At 45.5% G+C, this 23149-nt stretch overlaps 3 protein-coding genes across 3 annotated transcripts; 2 read left to right on the top strand and 1 right to left on the bottom strand.

Annotated features, from left to right (window-relative positions):
- LOC136638756 (1-phosphatidylinositol phosphodiesterase-like) lies at positions 1-3041 on the bottom strand. Its single transcript, XM_066612785.1, has 2 exons — positions 2948-3041; positions 1-872 (listed from the first exon to the last, which is right to left on the bottom strand). Exons 1-2 carry the CDS (start codon positions 3039-3041, stop codon positions 1-3), a joined length of 966 nt encoding a protein of 321 aa, XP_066468882.1.
- A 1904-nt stretch (positions 3042-4945) lies between these two features.
- LOC136640738 (oxidoreductase HTATIP2-like) lies at positions 4946-17396 on the top strand. Its single transcript, XM_066616029.1, has 6 exons — positions 4946-5047; positions 7188-7464; positions 8348-8455; positions 9184-9321; positions 14151-14212; positions 16524-17396. Exons 1-6 carry the CDS (start codon positions 5031-5033, stop codon positions 16738-16740), a joined length of 819 nt encoding a protein of 272 aa, XP_066472126.1. The 5' UTR covers positions 4946-5030; the 3' UTR covers positions 16741-17396.
- Positions 17397-19189: 1793 nt separating this feature from the next.
- LOC136638755 (1-phosphatidylinositol phosphodiesterase-like) lies at positions 19190-22218 on the top strand. The gene is made up of 2 exons (XM_066612784.1): positions 19190-19283; positions 21347-22218. Exons 1-2 carry the CDS (start codon positions 19190-19192, stop codon positions 22216-22218), a joined length of 966 nt encoding a protein of 321 aa, XP_066468881.1.
- The last annotated feature ends 931 nt before the right edge of the window (positions 22219-23149 follow it).

Genomic DNA, 23149 nt, shown 5'->3' with positions numbered 1-23149 from the left:
CTAAGCAGTTGTGTGGTCACTCCCTCTTTCCAAGTTGCTCTCCACAATAGTCCGGATCAGTCCTGTGCCAGGAAAGTCCATTATCACCACACCCCAGCGCAAAGCTTCTCCTGCTTGAGCCCTCAAGTGCTCATAACAGCATTGGTTGATGTATTTGGCTAGTTCCTCGGGGTTGGTGAAGAGCCCATTGCCAGAGCAAAAGGTAAGGTGCAGGACTGTTTGGTCGCCATTGGTCGCTGCGTTGAGGTGATCCTTCACCCGCTCCCATTTGCGCTCTGTAAAGAGAACATGCCAAGCATCACCAACATTCAGTTCTTCATATGGCACACCCAACACTTCGTTCTCTATTTCCTCCAAGATGACAACCTTCCCCCGCGCCTGGCCCAATGTAGGAATGGCCTCCTTTGTCCAAACATGGCCTTGACCTTCTTCGTCCAAGTATTGTCGCAAACGGGAGGCAAACTCTGCCTTGGGAATAATTGGGAGTTCCTCTTTGATCCTCATGAGTACCGTCTCCCGGGGGTGCTCCTTGAGGAAGTTCAAGGTGTCTTTCAGGACACCAGAAAAATCAGCCTCCTGAAAAGTGTTGACATGGTAAATAAGGAAATGGCCATCTTCCAGCTTACAACGGATATCCAGGAATCGCACACCAGCTGCCAGCTGAGCCTCAAGGGCCCAGCTCTGGCAGCGGATCTTGGAGCTACCAAGCAAGCTCATGGAGTCATGGGTGCCTGGGATTGAAAGTCTAGAAAGGGAGAGGTGGTCAGGTAAATCTGACATCCAGTCGGGGAGGGACATGGCAGGCCGAGGGCTGTTGTCAAATGCCTCCATCCGTTGTTGTTTTTCTGTCTTCGTGGTGCAAGTGAACACTCCTGCAAAGGATAGGAAACACCATCATCTCTCCTCAAAGCAGAAGGCATATTTCCTGCGCTAAGGGTACAACAGTGGCAGCTGGGAAGATACAAGCGGCTGCACACACACTCAGGCTCTGTTTATTCAAATGGCCAAGTTGCAACCCAAGGAGTATTTACATAGCTTTAAATCCCACAATGAATGCAGGAAGGGAAAAGGCATCCACAGTATCTGTCACTGGTTTTCTCTCAGGCCTGATCTGCCTGCCAGGCAACACATTACCAAAACCAGTGGAAAGGGTGGGCGGATGACAGGAACAAGAAGAGAAGAAGCACCGTAGCTCAGTAAAGGTCGGAGTATTCTCTGGGTTGCCTGGCACCACTCAAACCTAACTTTCCCCCACCACAATCCAAACCTAGCTACGCAGTCACACAATCGGTTTCCAACACAGTCATACATGTACACAAACATTGCTGTACTCTAACTGACATATATACCCAACAAAAACATTGATTGAACGTAAATATTCTCATTCTCATTTCCAAAACTGCACTGCTTTTTTTTTAACTTGGTGCATTTTGATATTTTTCAGGTTATGTGGACGAGGTATATGTAGGTAAATATTCAGAATATGGGTGATAAAAGCTTAGGTTTCAAGGGAGAAAATGGCTTTCTAAAATTCAAATGTCCATTTTCTGAACACTAAAGCATGACACTCTTTATGGCTGCAATCCTATACACAGTTTCCTGGGGGTAAGTCCCACTTATTTATTTCTTTAAAACATCGGTACCCCATCTTTCCCAATGCTCAAAGTGGCTTACAGAACTTAAACATAAACACAAAACACAGTATAAAATTATAAAATAAACTGTTATAATCTGTTTATACAGCACAGCGAGTAATATAATAATTCTAAAAACCCTAAAAAAAAAAATACACAAGAAGCTAAAAACATGTTAATGCACAATAAAAACAGGGCACATAATAGACAACCGGGAATATTCCACCCTTACCGACCCCCAAAAGCTAATGTAAATAAAAATGTTTTTTATAGGATTTACTTCTGAGTAAACATGTATAGGATTGCCCTGTAGGAGAGCATTCAGTAGCATAGCTAGAGGGGGTGCAAAGCACTAAGTTTTTTGCATGGTGCTTCACTGTGGCCTGCAAGCAGCCCCTTCTTCTCCCCTTTGGAGCAAAACCTCCATTTTGCTCTAGCAGCCCAGAATAGGTCCAAAGGGGAGGGAGAGGGCCACTGGCATGCCATGGTGAGGCGCTATGCAAAACTTAGTGCTTTGCACTCTCTCTAGCTATGCTAATTTATTGGATTTTGAAACACGTTAACATGGTTTCAGGTTTACCTTGCAGAGAACCCTTGTAGAGAAAATAGCCTTGTAGCCTTTACCTTGTAAAATAGCCTTTACTTGCAAGCCTTTACCTTGAAAATAACCTTTACCTTGTAGAGAAAATAGAGAATCTTTTTAGTGCACACTCCATTTACCCCATTGCTCCTGTTTTTATACAGTCCTTACAATGTATCTATCCTATACAGCTACTCAACAAACATATCTATTGCGTACACCTATTCAACACACACCAGCAGCACCAGCAGACCACACATGGTTCAAAATCACCAGTTACTTCTTGCTCCGTGACCGAGCCTCATCTGAGTGCCTTAATAGATTTGGATGTGAATCTATACACCTACTGTAGGCTTATTGCATAAGATCTGATCACTCCAGAGGGACAGAAAAACACTCTATACAGAGCCCAGGTACTGTATTCCTTGAGTATTGAGATTTTAGAACAAGCCTTCTGTCCCAACCCCATGTACTTGCCTGGAAATGTTGATGTTGCTGTCTTACTTCAGCCAGACTTCAGTCAAACGTTTAGTCTTAATTATTGTGAAGGTATTACGAAGATCATTCATTAGGAGTTCATTTGCATGTCGGTGCCAGCCTTGCTCAATGGAGCAATTGGTTTAGCTGCATGCTTATGCTAAGCAAGGCAGCGGCTGTGCCATCCTGCCGCTTTGAGAGGGCCTGATAGCAACCATAGCAATCTCGGGCTTTGTGCCAAGAAAGCCTTTCTCACTTTGACCCTCAGCCACAGCCAAACCCACATGAGCAGTTCCACTAGGATGCTGGTAGCCTTGCATCACCATGCAAGAGGGGACAGCATTTGGCATGCCGCCTCAAGCTGCAAGTGGAGGAGTGTCTTCTCCTGCACTAGATGGAGAAGATGTGTTCTTTAAAGGAGGAAAAGCAGAACTGGTGGCCAGTGGAAGTTGTGGAAGGAAGATTCCCAAGTAATTATTAAAGCACTTGAAAGCAGACCTATGATCTCTGCTTGGGGGCCCCAGGAATTTCTCAGGCAGAACTCCTGTGCTGCCATTGTTATTGTTGTGACTACTAAACATTTCTAAACAACCTTTACTGAGAAATGGAAGGTAGGATAAATATATTGGAGATGGGGAGGCAGGCTAAAGATTATAGAAGAACATATGTCTTCAGTCATTACACAGATGATTTCACTTTCAGAACTCAGTCCAAAAATGAAGCAAAGTACTGAGACTTTTTTGTTGTTAAATTCATTCATAGGCACTCAAAGGCAATAGGATTCTGAGTAACTCAAAATGTTAAGTGTCTTTAGTGCGTTAGACAGTAACAAACTTCAATGGTAACTTCAAGTAACAAAATTCAATGGGCAATGCATTTGTATTCATTTTAATACTGAAAATGCCTGACCAAAAGACATTCCAAGCAGCTTCCAAACAGATTTCCCATCTAATGATGATGGTTACTGCAGCTAATGCTGCTCCCAAGACTTTTTTTCTACAAAGGAGTATAATCAGAGCTTACAAAATCACTGTCACAGTGGCACGTGCTGGCTGTGTCACTACTTCATCCCTTCTGACTCACTTCCTGTCACCTTTCATGCTGTAATACTATCAGTGGCTGGCTTTCAGGTTTGGAATTCTCTTCCCTTGGCGATTTGCCAAAGTCCAGGCTTGTGCATCTTCCAGATATTTCTGGCTAAGCTGGTGTGGGGTGGCAAAGGATAGGATAAAATAATTAGTGCTCTACACCCTGACCTTGGGAGGGGAAAACTAGTCAGCCTTTATCCTTGGAACTGCCTCTCAGGACAAGTGCCATGGGGGCGCTGGGGGGGGGGCAAATGCCCTGGAGCGCAATCCTAGGGTTGCCACTGCAACCCTGTCCCCTACCCTTGTTTTTTACAGGCCTTTTGAGGGACAGTGAGACCACTCATGGCCTCTCTGGCCCCCAGAAGCCTTGGTGTCACTTCAGTTCCCTACTCAGTGTCAATCTTCTTTTCCTTGATGTCTTTGGCACAGTTCCCTGACCAAACTGGAACTCAGCCTATGTGCAGTCCTATATGCACACTATAGGAAGTGTAGCCCCACTGGGCTAAACTTGTGCAGTATAGGACGGGGCTGTAAGAGATTGAAATACCGTATTTAACTACTTTCTCCTTTTTAATCTCTGGTTCCGTTTCTTTCCCCATCCCCCATATGCTACGATTTACACTGTGAGTCCATCAAGGAAGGGAATTGGTCCTCTCCTAAAAACATAAGAAGAGCCCTTCTGGATCAGGCCAAGGCCCATCTAGTCCAGCTTCCTCACAGTGGCCCACCAAAGTGCCCGAGGGAGCACACAAGACAACCTGCATCCTGGCGTCTTCCCCTGCATCTGGCATTCTGAGGTAGTCTACTTCTAAAATCAGTGGCTTGCACATAACCCGTGATGGACTTTTCCTCCAGAAACTTGTCCAGTCCCCTCTTAAAGGCATCTAGGCGAGATGCCATCACCACCTCCTGTGGCAAGGAGTTCCACAGATTAACTACACGCTGAGTGAAGACATGTTTTCTTTTCTCTGTCTTTGGTGGGTGTCCCCTGGTTCTGGTGTCACGCTCTCAATCTCTGCACAAGCAGCCCGCTCCTGGGCGGTGCCAGAGAACTGTCTTGGCTGTGCCCGCAGCCAGTCACCAGCGGGTGCCGTTCTTCCCTGCTCTTTTCCCTTCTACGCAATCGACACCGCCCAGGGCGCGGGCAGGCGGGGGGAGGGGCGGGCGTGGCAAGGACGCGGAGAGCTGGCACTGAGCGCCTGCAGCCTGCGCAAAACCCCCAGGGGCGGCAGCAGCCTGCTTGGCACTTCCATGGTGCTTGGCTGCAGGTGAGTCCGGCTTCCCCCTCCCTCCCTCGTCCCCCGCTGCAGCCGGTGTCCGCGCTGGGCATGGGCAGCCAGGCGTTGGGGGCAAGGGGGAGCCGCGCCCGCTTCTCTGATCCCTCCCCGGCACGCTTGCAGGCGCGGGCTGCCTGCTTTCCCTTCTGCCCCGCAGCAGCCCAGCCAGCCAGGCGTTCCTGGGCCTCAGGATTCCACGCGCGGGGGAGGTTGGAGCCCCCTGGGGAGGTTGCAGCCTCCGCAGTTGCCTGCAGTAAACACCTTGCCGTCCACGCCCCGCCCCCAGAAGCCACTCCGTGCAGCAGGAGGGCACGGGAGGAGCCCTTCAGGGGCTGCAGAGATCCCAGCCGCAGGTCCTGGAAACAGCAGAACATCGAGGGACCTGCCTGCGGGGCCTAACTGGAAACACTGTTTTGGGGGGCCCCAGGTGCACAGCCAAAGGGCCCCGTCCGACCCAGCTTGACAGCCCTGGTGTAGCCCTGCCAAGGGGGTGTGTGCTGCATCCTGTGGTGGGAGGGGATTTGTGTTTGTCCCCTTGCCTCTCAGGGCTGCATTGCAGTTGCACAGGTGCCGGAAAGTTGGATAGGGTTCAACGAAGAATCTGTAGAATCTTAGAGATAGGAGTAACATTTATTATATTAGACTTTGCACCTCTGTGGCAGAATGGAATGCAATCGAAATGCACACTTTGAAAAGTGCATGTGAGCATATGGACCAAATGGATCTAAGTCGGTGTTTCTCAACCAGTAGTACTTGTACCACTTGTGGTACTGCAGGTCGGGTCCAGTGGTATGCACGGGACCCCTGCCACCTGGCAGCGAGACCAGCAATGCAGTGTGACAAGCAGTGGTAGGAGGCTCAGCAGAGCTCAGTATGTGCTTTTCACATGCTCAAAAAAGACCTGTTTGCCCTGAGCCTCTTATCCATGTTTGTGGAGTTGCATCTGGCCTCCCAATCCGGATGTAACTGATGATGACATCATCTCCAGGTACTTCCAGTGGTACTTCCGATAGGTGGATGATGTGCAGTGATACAGCAGGGGACAAACATTGAGAAATGCTGATCTAAGCACATTTTAATATAAAATTACATACAGGTAAACCTAGAAGTTAACAAACAAACAAACAAAATGTGTAGATTCCCTTTGAAAGTTAATAGTTAAGGAAACAATTTGAAATGATTTAGTAAAAATATTTTATTTTTTGTCTAGAAAAAAATTCAAAATGTAAGTGAACAGCATTGGTGGGAACAAATGTACTTTTGAATTTAAAAATCACTTCATAAATTTACTCATTTATAGGAACCATAGAATCCTAAAATAATACACGTTACATGCGTATTTACATATTGTTTCTAACTTTTTCAGAGAAAATACATTTTTATGCTATTCTATCATTAGCATACTATGTAAGTACATATTATATACTGTACTTCAAGTACAGTAAAAAAATTCCAAAATATAAACAGTATAAACAAACACCACTGACTTTATAAGAATTCAGAAGAAAATGACATCGTTGCTCTTCTCTGTCAAACCTGCAACGTGGTGTTAGGTGTCTGTTGCAGTGAGCTGTTGTGTGTATATAAAGGCTAGAGTAGATTACCCTAGCACAGGGTCCAGTTGGGAGCAATTGGTCCAATTGGCTTAAAACCAGCCCTGCCTGCCTGGAGTAGAAAAGTGGACATTGAGGATCGTGTAATAATAACAGACATTGTGGGGCCACCCATATACAGCATGAGTAAGTAAGCATGAGTTCCTCTTCCCCTTCTTGATAGGAGCCTCAGAGCTTGGGTAGGGGAGGGGGTTTACTTTACTCTCCTTCTACACCCACCAGTGCGTGGCTTGCACTCTTCCTCAGAATTTGCTCTCTCTCTAGTAGCCTCCATAGCCTTATCACAGGTTTCCTTTTTATCATTCCCTGATGAGGCCCCATGAACCACTCCACCCTATTTGCTGTCTCACCTGCCTGCTGGCTGCCTTTCAGTTCTTCCAGGAGGCTAGACAGGGCCTACTGGGTAGTCTCAGTTGACCGGCTTGTTGCCGGTCCTGGAAGAAGGTGAGTCTGATGCCAGGCAGTCATTTTAAAATAGTATCAAAGAACATCTTTTCTTGTCTGTTTGGCTCAATTAGGTCTTTTTTCAAGCTAACGTGGAGACTTGGGGTGGGCAGCAGGCTATATAGAGCAGTACTACCTCTTGCTGACAAAATGGCTGCCGCAAACCTGGATGAACTGCCGAAACTCCGGGAATGTTTCCAGGAGAAGAATTCAACCTGTTTCATCTTGGGCGCTTCAGGAGAGACTGGGAAGCAACTGCTGGCTGAGATCCTGCGGCAGCAACTGTTCTCCAGGGTGACGCTCATTGGCCGCCGGAAGCTGAATCTGGAAGGACAGCTTTACATGAATGTGGTAGGAGAGTAGGGCCAACATTTGGTGATAATGTGGCAAGTTCAACACATAGCTTGGTGAAAATTTCAGCTCCTTGGGCATTGGTATCCTGTTCCTACGACCATGCCCCTTGGGGTTATTCCAGTTCTTCCTTTTGTTCACATTCCATTCCATTAGAAGTAGGAAGAAAAACAAAATAGACTCAACTGTGCTATTAGCAGTGCACAGATTTGATGGTGCATCGGTTTTGCAACAATGTGCCATAAGATGTATGTTATGTTGCAGATTGGCTGTGCCTCTATACAGACTAATGTGCAAGTGGTTCAAGGAATCCAGGCTGCAGACCAAACTGATGTTAGGTGTCAGCACAAAGTGTGTCCAAGACAGTTAACATCAGGGACAAACTCATTAATTTGGGCTTCATGCTAGTCTCCTTATGCTAGTGAAAACAATGGTTAAAAGGTGAAATTTGGCTGCTGGTATTAGTGAATTGGCTGTATAAGACCTCACTTTGGCAGAGAGATGATGTTCCTTCTGATTTCACCCAAGCCTCTCCTGCCTGTAAAAGCTGAACAGTGCTGCCTGATTTATAAATGCCAAGGGGTGTGGCTATAAACAGTGATTGGACTGCAGTGCTCTCTTCCCCAAGTAGTAATTTGTTTAACCCTTGATGCACACAGCATAATCTGCTCTGTCAGCTTTGCAACCCACCCACTGGTGGGTTCAAGACCCACAGCTTGAGAACAGCTGGCTTAAGTGCATATGCATGAAATAATCACTTATATCCCCCATCCCCTTCCATAAGTAAAACACAAGCCTTTACTTTTATGTTATCAGCTCCATTCTTTCACTTAACTTTGTAATTGTTTTTCTTTTCTTGATTCTCTTGCGGCCTACCTTCCAGACCCAAGAAGTTGTCGACTTTGAGAAACTGGATGAATCTGCTGCTGCCTTCAAAGGCCACGATGTGGGGTTTTGCTGCCTGGGGACAACCAGGGCCAAAGCTGGAGCGGTGAGGAGCCTGACCTAACTGGAGAGTAGGACAGTGTCTGGTGTGCCCTGCAGGAGAGGGGGAGAGACTAGCTGAAGCAAGGAACTACAGGAAACATGCCTCTTTTAGAGCTGTGATGGAGATGATGAAATGGGTTGGAGTGGTGGTTTGGATCTCTTTTCCTTCACTCCAGATCTAAGTGAGGTTGAATTGGGAGTGCCTGGGGTGCTGCAGGGAATGGGCTGGCCCTGCTGAGGATGACAAAATAGGGCTGAAAGCTTCATTTCTTTGCTTATTCCATGTGTGCACTGCTCTTCCTTCAAGGAGGTCAGAGCAACATGCATGAAGGTATTCCGTTTTGTTTTACATAATGACTCTGTAAGATAAATTCCAGTGACAGATACTGACTGTCTCCAGGTTACTCACTAAGCTTTTCTGGATGAGCAGGGATTTAAACCCAGATATCCCCAAGTGTTACACCACTCTGGCTCTCATCAACCAGTTTACTTGCGATACCTAACACCTTTTGATAACTCATCTTAAAACCCATTTTTGTTCAGCCCACAGGTGTACACATTTGATCCCTGTTGCATATATGCAACATTGGGCAGAAATGGCTTAAATATTGGTCTTTTGGCTAAGATCAAGCGAAACATTCTCTAATCTGTTCTCTCATGCTTGGATGGGTAGGGTTGGTCCAAATGAATTGAGGCAACTTTTTTCTTTCTTTCTTTCTTTTGGCTCCACAGGATGGATTTGTGCGTATTGACCGTGACTATGTTGAACATTCAGCCCAGCTAGCCAAAGCGGGTGGCTGTCGCCACTTTATCCTACAGTCGTCGAAGGGTGCAGATAGCTCAAGCCGCTACTTATACCTCCGTGTTAAGGTGTGTCTGATGGGAGACATCCTACTACTCAATGGGATTTTAGGATCAGCTAGTCAGCGGACAGGAGAGCCCTCCATTTTCAGTGCTTCCTCCTGTTCTTTCCTTATATACCCAAGTTTTACATTGTCACATCACATTCAGGCTCCACCCTTCAGTCTCTTGCCATTAAGGATTATTGGGGGGGAAAAGAAAAATTAAAAGGGAAACGTGTTTGTGTAGTGTTCATGATTGAATATGACAATGGTTAAGGTCACTGTTACTTAAAAAGGAGAGGATGAAGGACCTAACCCAGGGAGGTACACTTTTTTGTTGCCACTGTGCAGTCTACCAGCCCCCCACTTAACTCATGTTGTTTTATTAAGCACTGCACCTACGTCTTTGCCCTGGGAGCCCTGTTTGCTTTCCTCCTTTTATCTTTTGTTCTTCCACGGGTGTGTCAGACATCAGGCCCATGGGCCTGATATGGCCCACAAACTCTTTATCTGGCCTGTATGGTAATTGGACTCTCCCAGCACCATTTTCAGCTGCTGAACTGCAAACTGATGCATCCGCCAAAGTGGCACTGTTGAAAGTTGAGACAGCCTAGTTGTCATGTGGGCCACCCTTTCAGCAGCACCACTGAAGGTGTCAGTGCTGAAAGAGTGTCCTGTGTGATAACTGAACTCTCCCAGAACTATCCTTTCAGCACTGCTGCTTCTGCCGAGGCAGGGAAAGATGGAAGGAGGCCTCAGATGGTGAGGAATGGTACTGGGTGCAAAAGTCAGGAGTTGCCAACCCAGGGCTCCTTAGCTTCCCTAAACCACCCCATTCTACTGTCCCAATCTCACAGTAGCTCAGGGCACACATGCCCAATTTAGTTCTCAGGTATTCTTAAGCATAGGTGCTGGCTAGCTTTCACACATAGGCAAGCCAAATAAGTATGCCACTCCTGGGGCAACAAGGTCCTCTGTCTGGTAATGCTGCCATCACCCTGAATGTCCCTCCGCTCTTGGGCACCTGAGGACCTACGAGCTTCTCCCAACTCTTGCAGACCCTGGGTTTCCTCTACCCTCAGGGACCCACATCTCAAGACTCTGTAACATATTTTGGTAGCAAGCTGAGCAGCTTGGCTGGACTAGCTGATTCCTTGACAGTTAAGACCACACACAGGTCTGTAAAATATATATTGATTTCTTAAGAATAAAGATTTGGTTACACATTGTCAAAAAACATTATGTATTTGGGAGAGGAGACTTACAACACATAGCAGTCTAAAACAATGAAACTAGCTTCCCAGTTCTAATTACTCCAACTCTCACCTGGTTATCCCAATCCTTGGAGGACAGGCAAAGTGGCTCCTCCAGGCTACCTGTCAGGCCAGGCCCCCATGATGGAATGCAGTCAGTCCCTCTCTCCTGAGGAGTCCTTCTTATCGAAGACACCATTAGCCAACCAAAAGAGCTGGATCCATGACTATTTCAGAAGGCTGATACAGTCTCTGGGCTACTCATGGTATCTTGCTCTCACATCATCCACCCACACCAGAGAATCTCAGCTGCAAAAGTATCTTAATTAGCACATTCTTGAATGCCTAGCTGTACTTGACTTCTTATCTTGGTCCTCTTGGCCACTGAGAAGCAAGATAATAAAGAAACTTTCCCACCTTCCAATTTGCAAGATTCCCAACAGCCATGAAAGGATGGTTACAGGCTCCAAAATGGAAGCAGACACAGCCTAGATTTTTACCTGTCCTTCACACTGAGGCAGATCAAGAGGGGTGAGAACGGAAGCTGCTGAGGTGCTGGGAGAGCCCAGTTGTCCTATGGGCCACCCTTTCAGCAGTGACACCTCAGCAGAAATAGTGCTACTGAAAAGGTGGCCCACATGATAATTGAACTGTCCCATATCTTGAAAATATGATCAAGATTGGCATATTTTCTTCTTTGTCATTTGCGACTGGCTTCCTAAAAATGAGAAAAACTTATTTCTGGTCATCACCTGTTTATTGGCATCACTTCCCGCTTAATGACATCACTTTTGGTCTTCAGCAGTTGCCATGAATGCTCTTTAGCCCGCTGTATGAACATCCCTGTTGTTGAACAATACATAATGACTATAAGATAAAGCTGAGAGATGGACCTTCTTCTTTGGCAGGACTTAAACTGCCAAGATGTTTGGTTAGGTGTTTATTTTGTAAATCTCTTCTACCACCTGCTTTGTTTTTTATTTTGTTTTTCCTTCTCCTTTATTAGTGAATAAAAAGAAGAAGAAAAACAATACAACCACCAAACCAAAGGGGGGGTACATAGATATAGTATATAAAGCTCAATTCCTTTGTTACATGTTTTATTTGCTGCAGGCTTTTAATACTTATGATATTTAATTGCTGTGTTTATAGTGTTGACGTATGTTGCCTTGGGCGCCTCTGAATGTTTTTAAGGGATATCTTAATATGACAGTAACCCGGAACATCCCTGCTACATCAATCTCCCTTGTATTTTTATCTACTGAGTTACTTCACCCACGTTTGATCACATCATCCTCAAAGCAGCTTACAAAAAATTGCAGCAATAACAGTTATTGCTGAGTTGTACCTGAAGATATCCTTCCGCTCACCTGAGCAGGCTTGTGCCTGTGAAAGTGATCATGCAAGGTGCTTAAACACAGAAATCCAATTGAAGTCCTGGCTTGGCTTTGCAATTATGCAACACATTGTGCAACACACTGCATAAGATGTCACAGATAAAATTGTCCATACTTCATTGTTTTGGCATTTCCTCTTGTGCAATCACATGTGGAACAGTGCAAAATGCCACTATGTCTACCTATGAGCCTAAGGAAACAATGCATCTTTATTATTTGTGAGGTTTCCAGGGTTCACCACTGGGTGGGGCCAATGCCCATCACTTTCCCTCTCTCTACCAGGCCTCAGAACCACTGTGGGGAGTGGGTCATGTCACCCTTCCTCCTCCATCTTCTGACAGTATTTGCTGCATGACTGGGTCAACCTGGACATTGTTCTTTATTTAAAAAAACAGCGAGCCCATCTTAGCAGCCCTGGGTCCTCTGGACAACAGCGCTGCCCTTTGCTTCTTCCTCCATATGGTGCAACTGAGAACATCTGGAGGTGAACAAAAGAGCTGGCTAACTGTACCTACTATAAATATATTTTTTTCCATTCTCGCCTGCTGTCCACTTGAACAAAGAACTCAAATACACTTTCTTTATCCACTGCAGTTTGAGTCCCCTGCACCTCGGTGCTTTGGCAAGGCTGACCCTTCCTCACTCTGCTCAAGAATGTGTTGCCTTTTTGATGCCAAAATTGAAGCCATCCATTTAAATCTTCCTTTCCCATATCTTTCCCAGCTCTGCTCTTCCTTAACCCCTTCCTCTTTCCATTCCCATCTCATTTGGTTGGTTGGCAACCTTCAGTCTCGAAAGACTATGGTATAAGCCTACAGCACCTGGTATTCCCAAGCGATCTCCCATCCAAGTACTAACCAGGCCTGACCCTACTTAGCTTCCAAGATCAGACAAGATCAGGCATGTCATTTGATGAATTGACCATCTCCTTGTCCTTATCAAACCCCTCCATATGTTCCTTTGATCCTATCCCTCCATCTCCCAAGCTATTTTCCCTGCTTTCTACAACAATTTCAGTCTGTCTCTCTTCTCTGTTTGATTTCCTATTACCTTCAAACATGCCACTTATCCCTTGACCCCTCCTCCATCTCCAGTTGCCTCCCCTTCTTGCTTTCTTACCTTTTACTTTCAAATTCCTGAAATGGGCTCTTACTTCGATTTTCTTTCCTCTTACTCTGCTCTTGATCTCTTCTGTCTGGCTTGCAGCCCTTCCACACCCCACTGAAGCTGCCCTTGCAAAAATGACTTTTTCTCCTCCCTGCCAAATCAAAAGATTTTTATTCTGGCCTTCTTGACTTCTCTATCACTTTTGATGTTGAACATTTCTCTAAGTCTCCATGACTCCATCCTCAAATAGATTTCTTCCTACTTGCCCATTGTTGCTTCAGAATTTCCACAGGGAGACCTTTTAAAAAAAAATTGGAGTCCTTTGGGATTCATTGGTGTACTCTTCGCCTCTTGCTATTTCCTCTCTATCCCTGGGTGACTTACAGCCCAATCCTATGCATGTCTACTCAGAAGTAAGTCCCATTATAATCAGTGGGGCTTATATCCTATCCAGGAAAGTGTGGATAGGATTGGAGCCACAATCAAATCTCATTACCTGCACTGTCTTTTATATGCTGATGAGTCGATTCTACCTGTCTACTCCAAAACGCCCTCCATTCCTGCATCTCCAACACCATTTCCTTCTAAATACTTCATTGCTGTCTCAACCTCAATATGTCCAAGACTCATCTCTCAAGCCTTTCTCTCCTTCTATTTCTCCCTGTCCATTGATAATGTTGCCATTCACCCTGTAAAAGAGGTGCAAAAGTTTGGCATTAGCCATGACTTGTCTCTTTCCTTTGTTTCCCTGTAAGCAATCTGTTGCTAAATTTAGTTGTTTCTTCCTTTATGATATTATAAAAATCCAACCTTCCTCAATGCTTTCTCCATGAAAACTCAGCGAAATCCCCTTGGGTAGCTTTCAACTACTGCAGCCTTCTCCTCACTTCTTTTCCATTGTCTCATCTTAGTCCCCTCACCTCTATCCAGCACTCTGCTGCTAAGATCATTTATCTTCTTCATCACATCTTCCACATTCATCTTCATCATCAGTCTTGGAAGCTCCATCTACCTAATTTTTAAACTTCTGTGGGGCTCTAAGCAGTGAGAGAGAGCACAACTAAATAGCTCATTTACTCTTATCTTATTTCTTTCTACAGGGTGAAGCAGAGGCCAGAGTCCAAGCAGTTGGGTTCACCCGTTGCTCCATATTTAGACCAGGGTAAATGCTGGGATGGTTGAGTGTGACAGAAGGACAAATACTATTGATGGCCATATGCAGGCTTTCTGGCACAACACAGGGAGGGGCAAAACTTCTAGACAATTTACCCACTTCAGATCAGTACTTACACGAACCTTCTCTTCCCATCATGGAGTAACACTGGACCTTAGCATTAATTTTCCTACTAGGAAGGAATAAATCAGATCCTTTCTTGTTGGCTTTTCAGGAATAGGGCCCAACATTTATAGTTAGGGGGTGGGTGGGCTTCATGCCTATATACAGGTATCCCCCGCTTTCTGATGGTTCATTGTTCAACTATTTGCTCTTTCAATACATTTCAGTTATAACTGGAAGTCATTCGTTCAACGCATGCTCTACTTTCAACCTCTCTCTGCTGTTCTGAAGGCTAAAATTGCCATCCCCTTGTTGATTTGCATTTGACATGGTGATTTAAATTATTTTGGGGTGTGTGTGTGTGTGAGAGAGAGAGGGCATGCACGAGCTTTAGCTCCAGGTCTGTTCCTGTTCTTAAAGGCATTAACAAGAGTCCATTTGCAGAAATCTTTGTGTGACAGCAGGAATTGGCAAGATAAAAAAGGCATTTGCAATTTGCTAGCTAAGAAAGCATTGGAAGCAACATTTATAAACTAAAAAAAGACCAGGTTCCACTTTTCACCACTGGTCCGGTCCCTAAGCTGTCAGATGAGTGGGGGGTGCCTGTACCACATTTATAAGGCATGGGGCAGTGATGGCAAACCTTTTAGAGACTGAGTGCCCAAACCGCAACCCAAAACCCACGTTTTTATCGCAAAGTGCCAACATGGCAATTTAACCTGAATATTGAGGTTTTAGTTTAGAAAAAACAACTCATACATTAACATCTTTTACCTGCTATTACTTGTAACCCATAATGAACTTTTCCTCTAGAAATTTGTCCAATCCCTTCTTAAAGGCATCTAGGCAAGTTGTCATCACTGCTTCTTGTGGCAAAGAGTTCCACAGACTAATTATATGCTGGGTAAAGAAATATTGGCAGGGAGGGGGTGGCTGCAAGACCTTACCACTGCTCATTTTCTCAAACAAGAATATATATATATATTTAAAACCCCACCCACAAAAGTGGGCTCTAAGGCTGCAATCCCAGCCACTCTTTCCTAAGAGTAAGCCTCATTTACTCTAATGGGACTTACTTCTGAGTAGACATGCACAGGAGTGGGCTCCAAGGTTGCAATCCCAGCCACTCTGTCCTGGGAGTAAACCTCATCCACTGTAATGGGGTTTACTTCTGAGTAGACACACACAGGAGCAGGCTCCAAGGCTGCAATGCCAGCCACACTTTCCTGGGAGTAAGCTTCATCCACTGTAATTGGGTTTACTTCTGAGTAGACAAGCACAGGAGCAGGCTCTAAGGCTCCAATCCCAGTCACTCTTTCCAGGGAGTAAGCCTCATCCACTGTAATGGGGCTTACTTCTGAGTAGACACGCAGGATTTGTCTCTGGCTGCGCTGCTCACCCCCAGCTGCACCTGTGCTGTGGCGGAAAAGCCTCTCCTGGTGCTGAGTGGGGAGCTGCTCACGGAAAGGTGGGCTGCAAAGGCTGGAAATGGCTGAGGAGGAGGGCAGCTCAGGATTGGCTGGTGGTCAGCCAGTGAAGGGCCCTGAGCCATTCTAACAGAAAAAGCCAGGAGCCTGCTGGATGCTGATTGGCTGAGCCTGCTGGGGAAGGAAAAACAGGGACCTTAAGCCTGCAGGGCGGGGAAAATTGAAAAGGGAAACAAACTCGGGGCAGGTGGGGGCAATGGAGTGAAGGGAGAGGAGGGTGAGCTCAGGAGGCGGAGGGAAGCAGCCCACCCTCCCCACACAGGGAGTCTCGGAGAGAGCCTCCATTTTCTTTAGAGTGACAGCAGCTTCAGCGCCCCTCTCCAGGCTGCCTGGCTCAGCGCGCATGCCCACAGAGACGGCTCGGAGTGCCCTCTCTGGCACGCGTGCCATAGGTGCACCAACACTGGTATAGGGACTACTTCAATTTGGTCTCTAGGGACACATATAATGAAAGTTCATTTGGAGTGGATTGATTTCCCATTAACACACTTTACCCCTACATTTGTGGAATAATAAATGGGGGAGATAGTAAAAGAGTGGATGTCTTTTGGGGGGGGGGAAGGGGAGCACACAATTTCTAAACAAATGCGAAAAAAGAGGGAAACCTCAGAAGCAGTTGAGGGAAATGGTGTGCCCAAAATCTAGGCATTCCACACAACTCGGAGGCAATTGGTTCTTTACTCTTATCTCCATTCTCTGACTCCCTGCAGGGTGCTGCTCTGTGATCGTCAGGAGTCTCGGCCTTCTGAGTGGATGATCAGGAAAGTCTTTGGAGTGATAGCCTATGCTTTCCCTACAGCTTATTCTGTTCCCACAGTGACTGTGGCTCGGGCAATGGTAAACAATGTGGTGATGCCAGGAAATGAAGGCCAGAAGGTGGAGATCCTAGAAAATGCAGCCATACATGCTCTAGGGCAGATCAAATAGTTGAAAGGATGACTTCTGCCATGACAGAGCTGCTGGAGGGTGCCTTATTAACCCCAAAGCCCAGTCTTTCCTATTTTCCTTTCCATTAGAGGGTGTGGGTGAAGCAGTTGTACTGCCTATTAACTTGAAGTGGTAATTCTGTGTCTCCATGGTAACCAAGCAAACTTGGTCACCATGTTTGCTCTTGTGACTCTTATGACTGCCATTCTGAATAGAATTACTAGTTACCAGAAGGACAAATGCCCAGCTATGACCTTCCATAAAATAATCATGAAAGGTTGCTTGTTGGAGAGAGCACGCTGGTTGTGGTTCGTCACTTCTGTGCATTGAATAATGGCAGATCTGTACTTTCTGTGAACCTCATATGTTACTCTTTTGTAAGTGCCTATCGTAGGGATGAATTAGGCATGTTCTGGGCTTACTGGCAGCTCAGGAGTAAGGCCAATCCACCTGTGCTTTCAAACACTTGCCTGTCCCAACCATGTCTAGAGTATATGGGGGGATGCATGAATAGTCATGAATACCAAAGAGGTGCATGGATAGAGTCATTTCTGTAATGGCTCAAGGGTAAATAATATATATATATAATGGGACATTTTTTGACAATAAGCTTGTAAAGCCTTTCCTAGTAAGGGTTCTTTTCTTTTTTCAAAAGCTTTGAAAATAAAATGTATGTTTACAGATAACTTGAGTGTATAGCCTACTTTCCCAATTTAGCACTGTTACATCATTCTCTACTTGTTCAAGAAAACACCACTTTCACACATGCTGAGGACTGGGCCAGCATTGGGGATTGGCATTGTTGGGTACTTACCAAGACCCACACTACAGCAGAGGGCCGACCCTGCAAAACGACTGCAGCCCTACTCCAGGCTGCCTTTTATCTGCTCTCTGCCTACTCTAATCACTGACTGCACCCTGGCAATGATGAGCAGCCTTTATTCATTACCGCCTTGCCCTCTTCCTTTGGGCCTCTTGGGCAGGAGAGAGAGGGGAGTCTGATAAGCAGTGGTTAGTGGGAAGAAGGAAACAAGCCAGAGAGAGATGGGACCGCTATGGCCCTCTTCCCAAAGGCCCACTCAAAACCTGAAACTGGCAGTGGTTGAGCAGGTTGGAATTTGTCAAAGCACTCAACTGTAACAAGTCTCACCATTCCAGAGTTGTCTGCCCTGCCCTGATATGATGCTTCAGACAGGACCACAATACTCATGACTGTATCCACAGGCAACAGATACCAAAGGTTCTCAATCTTGTGGGTCGCAACCCACCAGCCTGAGAAGCCCTGTCTCTGACCCCTTAAAGGACAGGGAAGGCAGCAACACAATCCCCAGAATTATGCTACTGCCAGGGACAAGGGGTTTTTTCACTTACCTATAGCCAGCAGCCTCTGGGGGGGTGGGGTCCTGGGAGCCTGGGGACCCCTCTGCAGGCTCCTCAAGCCTCCAAACATCTTTAAAAAGTGTTTAAAAACACACAATGCGGATGGTGTTGCTGCCTTTGTAAGCCCGATCCTATCCATTCTCCCCCTTCTGCCAATGCAGTTGTGGCAAAAAGGCTACCACTGAATTGTGCGGGGAGAGCTAATTATTTTACCCTATCCTTTGCCACCCCACTCCAGCTTAGCCAGAAATATCTGGAAGATGCACAAGCCTGGACTTTGGCAAATCACAAAGGGAAGAGAATTCCAAACCTGAAAGCCAGCCACTGATAGTATTACAGCATGAAAGGTGACAGGAAGTGAGTCAGAAGGGATGAAGTAGTGACACAGCCAGCACATGACACTGTGACAGTGATTTTGTAAGCTCTGATTATACCCCTTTGTAGAAAAAAAGTCATGGGAGCAGCATTAGCTGCAGTAATCATCATCATTAGATGGGAAATCTGTTTGGAAGCTGCTTGGAATGTCTTTTGGTCAGGCATTTTCAGTATTAAAATGAATACAAATGCATTGCCCGTTGAATTTTGTTACATTACTGTCTAACACACTAAAGACACTTAACATTTTGAGTTACTCAGAATCCTATTGCCTTTGAGTGCCTATGAATGAATTTAACAACAAAAAAGTCTCAGTACTTTGCTTCATTTTTGGACTGAGTTCTGAAAGTGAAATCATCTGTGTAATGACTGAAGACATATGTTCTTCTATAATCTTTAGCCTGCCTCCCCATCTCCAATATATTTATCCTACCTTCCATTTCTCAGTAAAGGTTGTTTAGAAATGTTTAGTAGTCACAACAATAACAATGGCAGCACAGGAGTTCTGCCTGAGAAAGTCCTGGGGCCCCCAAGCAGAGATCATAGGTCTGCTTTCAAGTGCTTTAATAATTACTTGGGAATCTTCCTTCCACAACTTCCACTGACCACCAGTTCTGCTTTTCCTCCTTTAAAGAACACATCTTCTCCATCTAGTGCAGGAGAAGACACTCCTCCACTTGCAGCTTGAGGCGGCATGCCAAATGCTGTCCCCTCTTGCATGGTGATGCAAGGCTACCAGCATCCTAGTGGAACTGCTGATGTGGGTTTGGCTGTGGCTGAGGGTCAAAGTGAGAAAGGCTTTCTTGGCACAAAGCCCAAGATTGCTATGGTTGCTATCAGGCCCTCTCAAAGCAGCAGGATGGCACAGCTGCTGCCTTGCTTAGCATAAGCATGCAGCTAAACCAGTTGCTCCACCTACAAGGCTGGCACTGACATGCAAATGAACTCCTAATGAATGATCTTTGTAATACCTTCACAATAATTAAGACTAAACGTTTGACTGAAGTCTGGCTGAAGTAAGACAGCAACATCAACATTTCCAGGCAAGTACATGGGGTTGGGACAGAAGGCTTGTTCTAAAATCTCAATACTCAAGGAATACAGTACCTGGGCTATGTATAGAGTGTTTTTCTATCCCTCTGGAGCGATCGGATCTTATACAATAAGCCTACAGTAGGTGTATAGATTCACATCCAAATCTATTAAGGCAATCAGATGAGGCTCGGTCATGGAGCAAGAAGTAACTGGTGATTTTGAACCATGTGTGGTCTGCTGGTGCTGCTGGTGTGTGTTGAATAGGTGTACGCGATAGATATGTTTGTTGAGTAGCTGCACAGGATAGATACATTGTAAGCACTGTGTATAAACAGGAGCAATGGGGGTAAATGGAGTGTGCACTAAAAAGATTCTCTATTTTCTCTACAAGGTAAAGGTTATTTTCAAGGTAAGGGCTTGAAAGTAAAGGCTATTTTACAAGGTAAAGGCTACAAGGCTATTTTCTCTACAAGGGTTCTCTGCAAGGTAAACCTGAAACCATGTTAACGTGTTTCAAAATCCAATAAATTAGCATAGCTAGAGAGAGTGCAAAGCACTAAGTTTTGCATAGCGCCTCACCATGGCATGCCAGTGGCCCTCTCCCTCCCCTTTGGACCTATTCTGGGCTGCTAGAGCAAAATGGAGGTTTTGCTCCAAAGGGGAGAAGAAGGGGCTGCTTGCAGGCCACAGTGAAGCGCCATGCAAAAAACTTAGTGCTTTGCACCCCCTCTAGCTATGCTACTGAATGCTCTCCTACAGGGCAATCCTATACATGTTTACTCAGAAGTAAATCCTATAAAAAACATTTTTATTTACATTAGCTTTTGGGGGTCGGTAAGGGTGGAATATTCCCAGTTGTCTGTTATGTGCCCTGTTTTTATTGTGCATTAACATGTTTTTAGCTTCTTGTGTATTTTTTTTTTTAGGGTTTTTAGAATTATTATATTACTCGCTGTGCTGTATAAACAGATTATAACAGTTTATTTTATAATTTTATGCTGTGTTTTGTGTTTATGTTTAAGTTCTGTAAGCCACTTTGAGCATTGGGAAAGATGGGGTACCGATGTTTTAAATAAATAAATAAGTGGGACTTACCCCCAGGAAACTGTTTATAGGATTGCAGCCATAAAGAGTGTCATGCTTTAGTGTTCAGAAAATGGGCATTTGAATTTTAGAAAGCCATTTTCTCCCTCGAAACCTAAGCTTTTATCACCCATATTCTGAATATTTACCTACATATACCTCGTACACATAACCTGAAAAATATCAAAATGCACCAAGTTAAAAAAAAAGCAGTGCAATTTTGGAAATGAGAATGAGAATATTTACGTTCAATCAATGTTTTTGTTGGGTATATATGTCAGTTAGAGTACAGCAATGTTTGTGTACATGTATGACTGTGTTGGAAACCGACTGTGTGACTGCGTAGCTAGGTTTGGATTGTGGTGGGGGAAAGTTAGGTTTGAGTGGTGCCAGGCAACCCAGAGAATACTGAGCTACGGTGCTTCTTCTCTTCTTGTTCCTGTCATCCGCCCACCCTTTCCACTGGTTTTGGTAATGTGTTGCCTGGCAGGCAGATCAGGCCTGAGAGAAAACCAGTGACTGATACTGTGGATGCCTTTTCCCTTCCTGCATTTGTTGTGGGATTTAAAGCTATGTAAATACTCCTTGGGTTGCAACTTGGCCATTTGAATAAACAGAGCCTGAGTGTGTGTGCAGCCGCTTGTATCTTCCCAGCTGCCACTGTTGTACCCTTAGCGCAGGAAATATGCCTTCTGCTTTGAGGAGAGATGATGGTGTTTCCTATCCTTTGCAGGAGTGTTCACTTGCACCACGAAGACAGAAAAACAACAACGGATGGAGGCATTTGACAACAGCCCTCGGCCTGCCATGTCCCTCCCCGACTGGATGTCAGATTTACCTGACCACCTCTCCCTTTCTAGACTTTCAATCCCAGGCACCCATGACTCCATGAGCTTGCTTGGTAGCTCCAAGATCCGCTGCCAGAGCTGGGCCCTTGAGGCTCAGCTGGCAGCTGGTGTGCGATTCCTGGATATCCGTTGTAAGCTGGAAGATGGCCATTTCCTTATTTACCATGTCAACACTTTTCAGGAGGCTGATTTTTCTGGTGTCCTGAAAGACACCTTGAACTTCCTCAAGGAGCACCCCCGGGAGACGGTACTCATGAGGATCAAAGAGGAACTCCCAATTATTCCCAAGGCAGAGTTTGCCTCCCGTTTGCGACAATACTTGGACGAAGAAGGTCAAGGCCATGTTTGGACAAAGGAGGCCATTCCTACATTGGGCCAGGCGCGGGGGAAGGTTGTCATCTTGGAGGAAATAGAGAACGAAGTGTTGGGTGTGCCATATGAAGAACTGAATGTTGGTGATGCTTGGCATGTTCTCTTTACAGAGCGCAAATGGGAGCGGGTGAAGGATCACCTCAACGCAGCGACCAATGGCGACCAAACAGTCCTGCACCTTACCTTTTGCTCTGGCAATGGGCTCTTCACCAACCCCGAGGAACTAGCCAAATACATCAACCAATGCTGTTATGAGCACTTGAGGGCTCAAGCAGGAGAAGCTTTGCGCTGGGGTGTGGTGATAATGGACTTTCCTGGCACAGGACTGATCCGGACTATTGTGGAGAGCAACTTGGAAAGAGGGAGTGACCACACAACTGCTTAGCATTTGTGATGGAACAAAGCCGAAGATTCCAGAACAGTCCAAGTGTTCACTTTGGATGTGTGGCAATGATTAGTTTTGCTGGGTCTCAAGCCTGCTTGGAAGCTGTTGTGGCTGTCCTGCCCCCACCACAGACGCATGGATGTTGGTTAACTGTTACTTTACCAGTGAGTGGTGAGTCAGTCCAAATGTGATGCTTGGCACATTCTCATTGCTTGTGCTTGGAACCTGAATGCTCTTACTCAGAGTTCTGTTTTCAGACAGTGACCACCCCCATCAAGTTGGGTGAAGATGCTGTAATTTCTGTACCAATCTTGTAATACAGGCCCCACTCTTACACACATACCATGATTCCATCCACTCTGCATTTGAGAAGAAATATCAGCGATTACATGACTCAGCGATACATTAGTTTTTGCCGAATATTTCCTCAGGACCTAGATAAAAGACAACCATGCTATACCCAGTTGGCATGTGATTTGGGAAGGATAAGGACCGAGGAAAGAAAAGAGAGCTTTCTTGTTGTATGGATAGCTATACTGTTTAATGTTTTAAAAAATTGACAAATATGTCCTCCACCCAATTCCACATGTTAGGGACCCCATGCTTCTGATGGCACATTGGGAGCTGCCGTTGCTACTGAATACAGGCGTCTGCTCAGGTAGTTGTGCTCCCTAATGGATGTGAGCCCAGCTTGGCCAATTTAGATGTCTCTCTTTGGTGGTGGGGAACACATAGCCTTCAAAAACATAAATCAATAGTTTTGAAGTCGTTTTAAATAGTTTTATTTTATATGTTTATTTATTATTTATATTTTATACATATTTCAGATATTTGTGTTAGTGATCTTGCTTAATTATTAGCTGTTGATTGGTTAAACAACCCTGTTTAATATTTATTTATTTGTTTACAGCCCAGTCCTGAGCTGCCATGG

This window comes from Tiliqua scincoides, chromosome 2, assembly GCF_035046505.1.
Source record: "Tiliqua scincoides isolate rTilSci1 chromosome 2, rTilSci1.hap2, whole genome shotgun sequence".
NCBI classification, from domain to species: Eukaryota; Metazoa; Chordata; class Lepidosauria; order Squamata; family Scincidae; genus Tiliqua; species Tiliqua scincoides.
The sequence above is the reverse complement of the archived record's forward strand: the minus strand, read 5'-3'. Positions and strand labels throughout refer to the sequence as shown.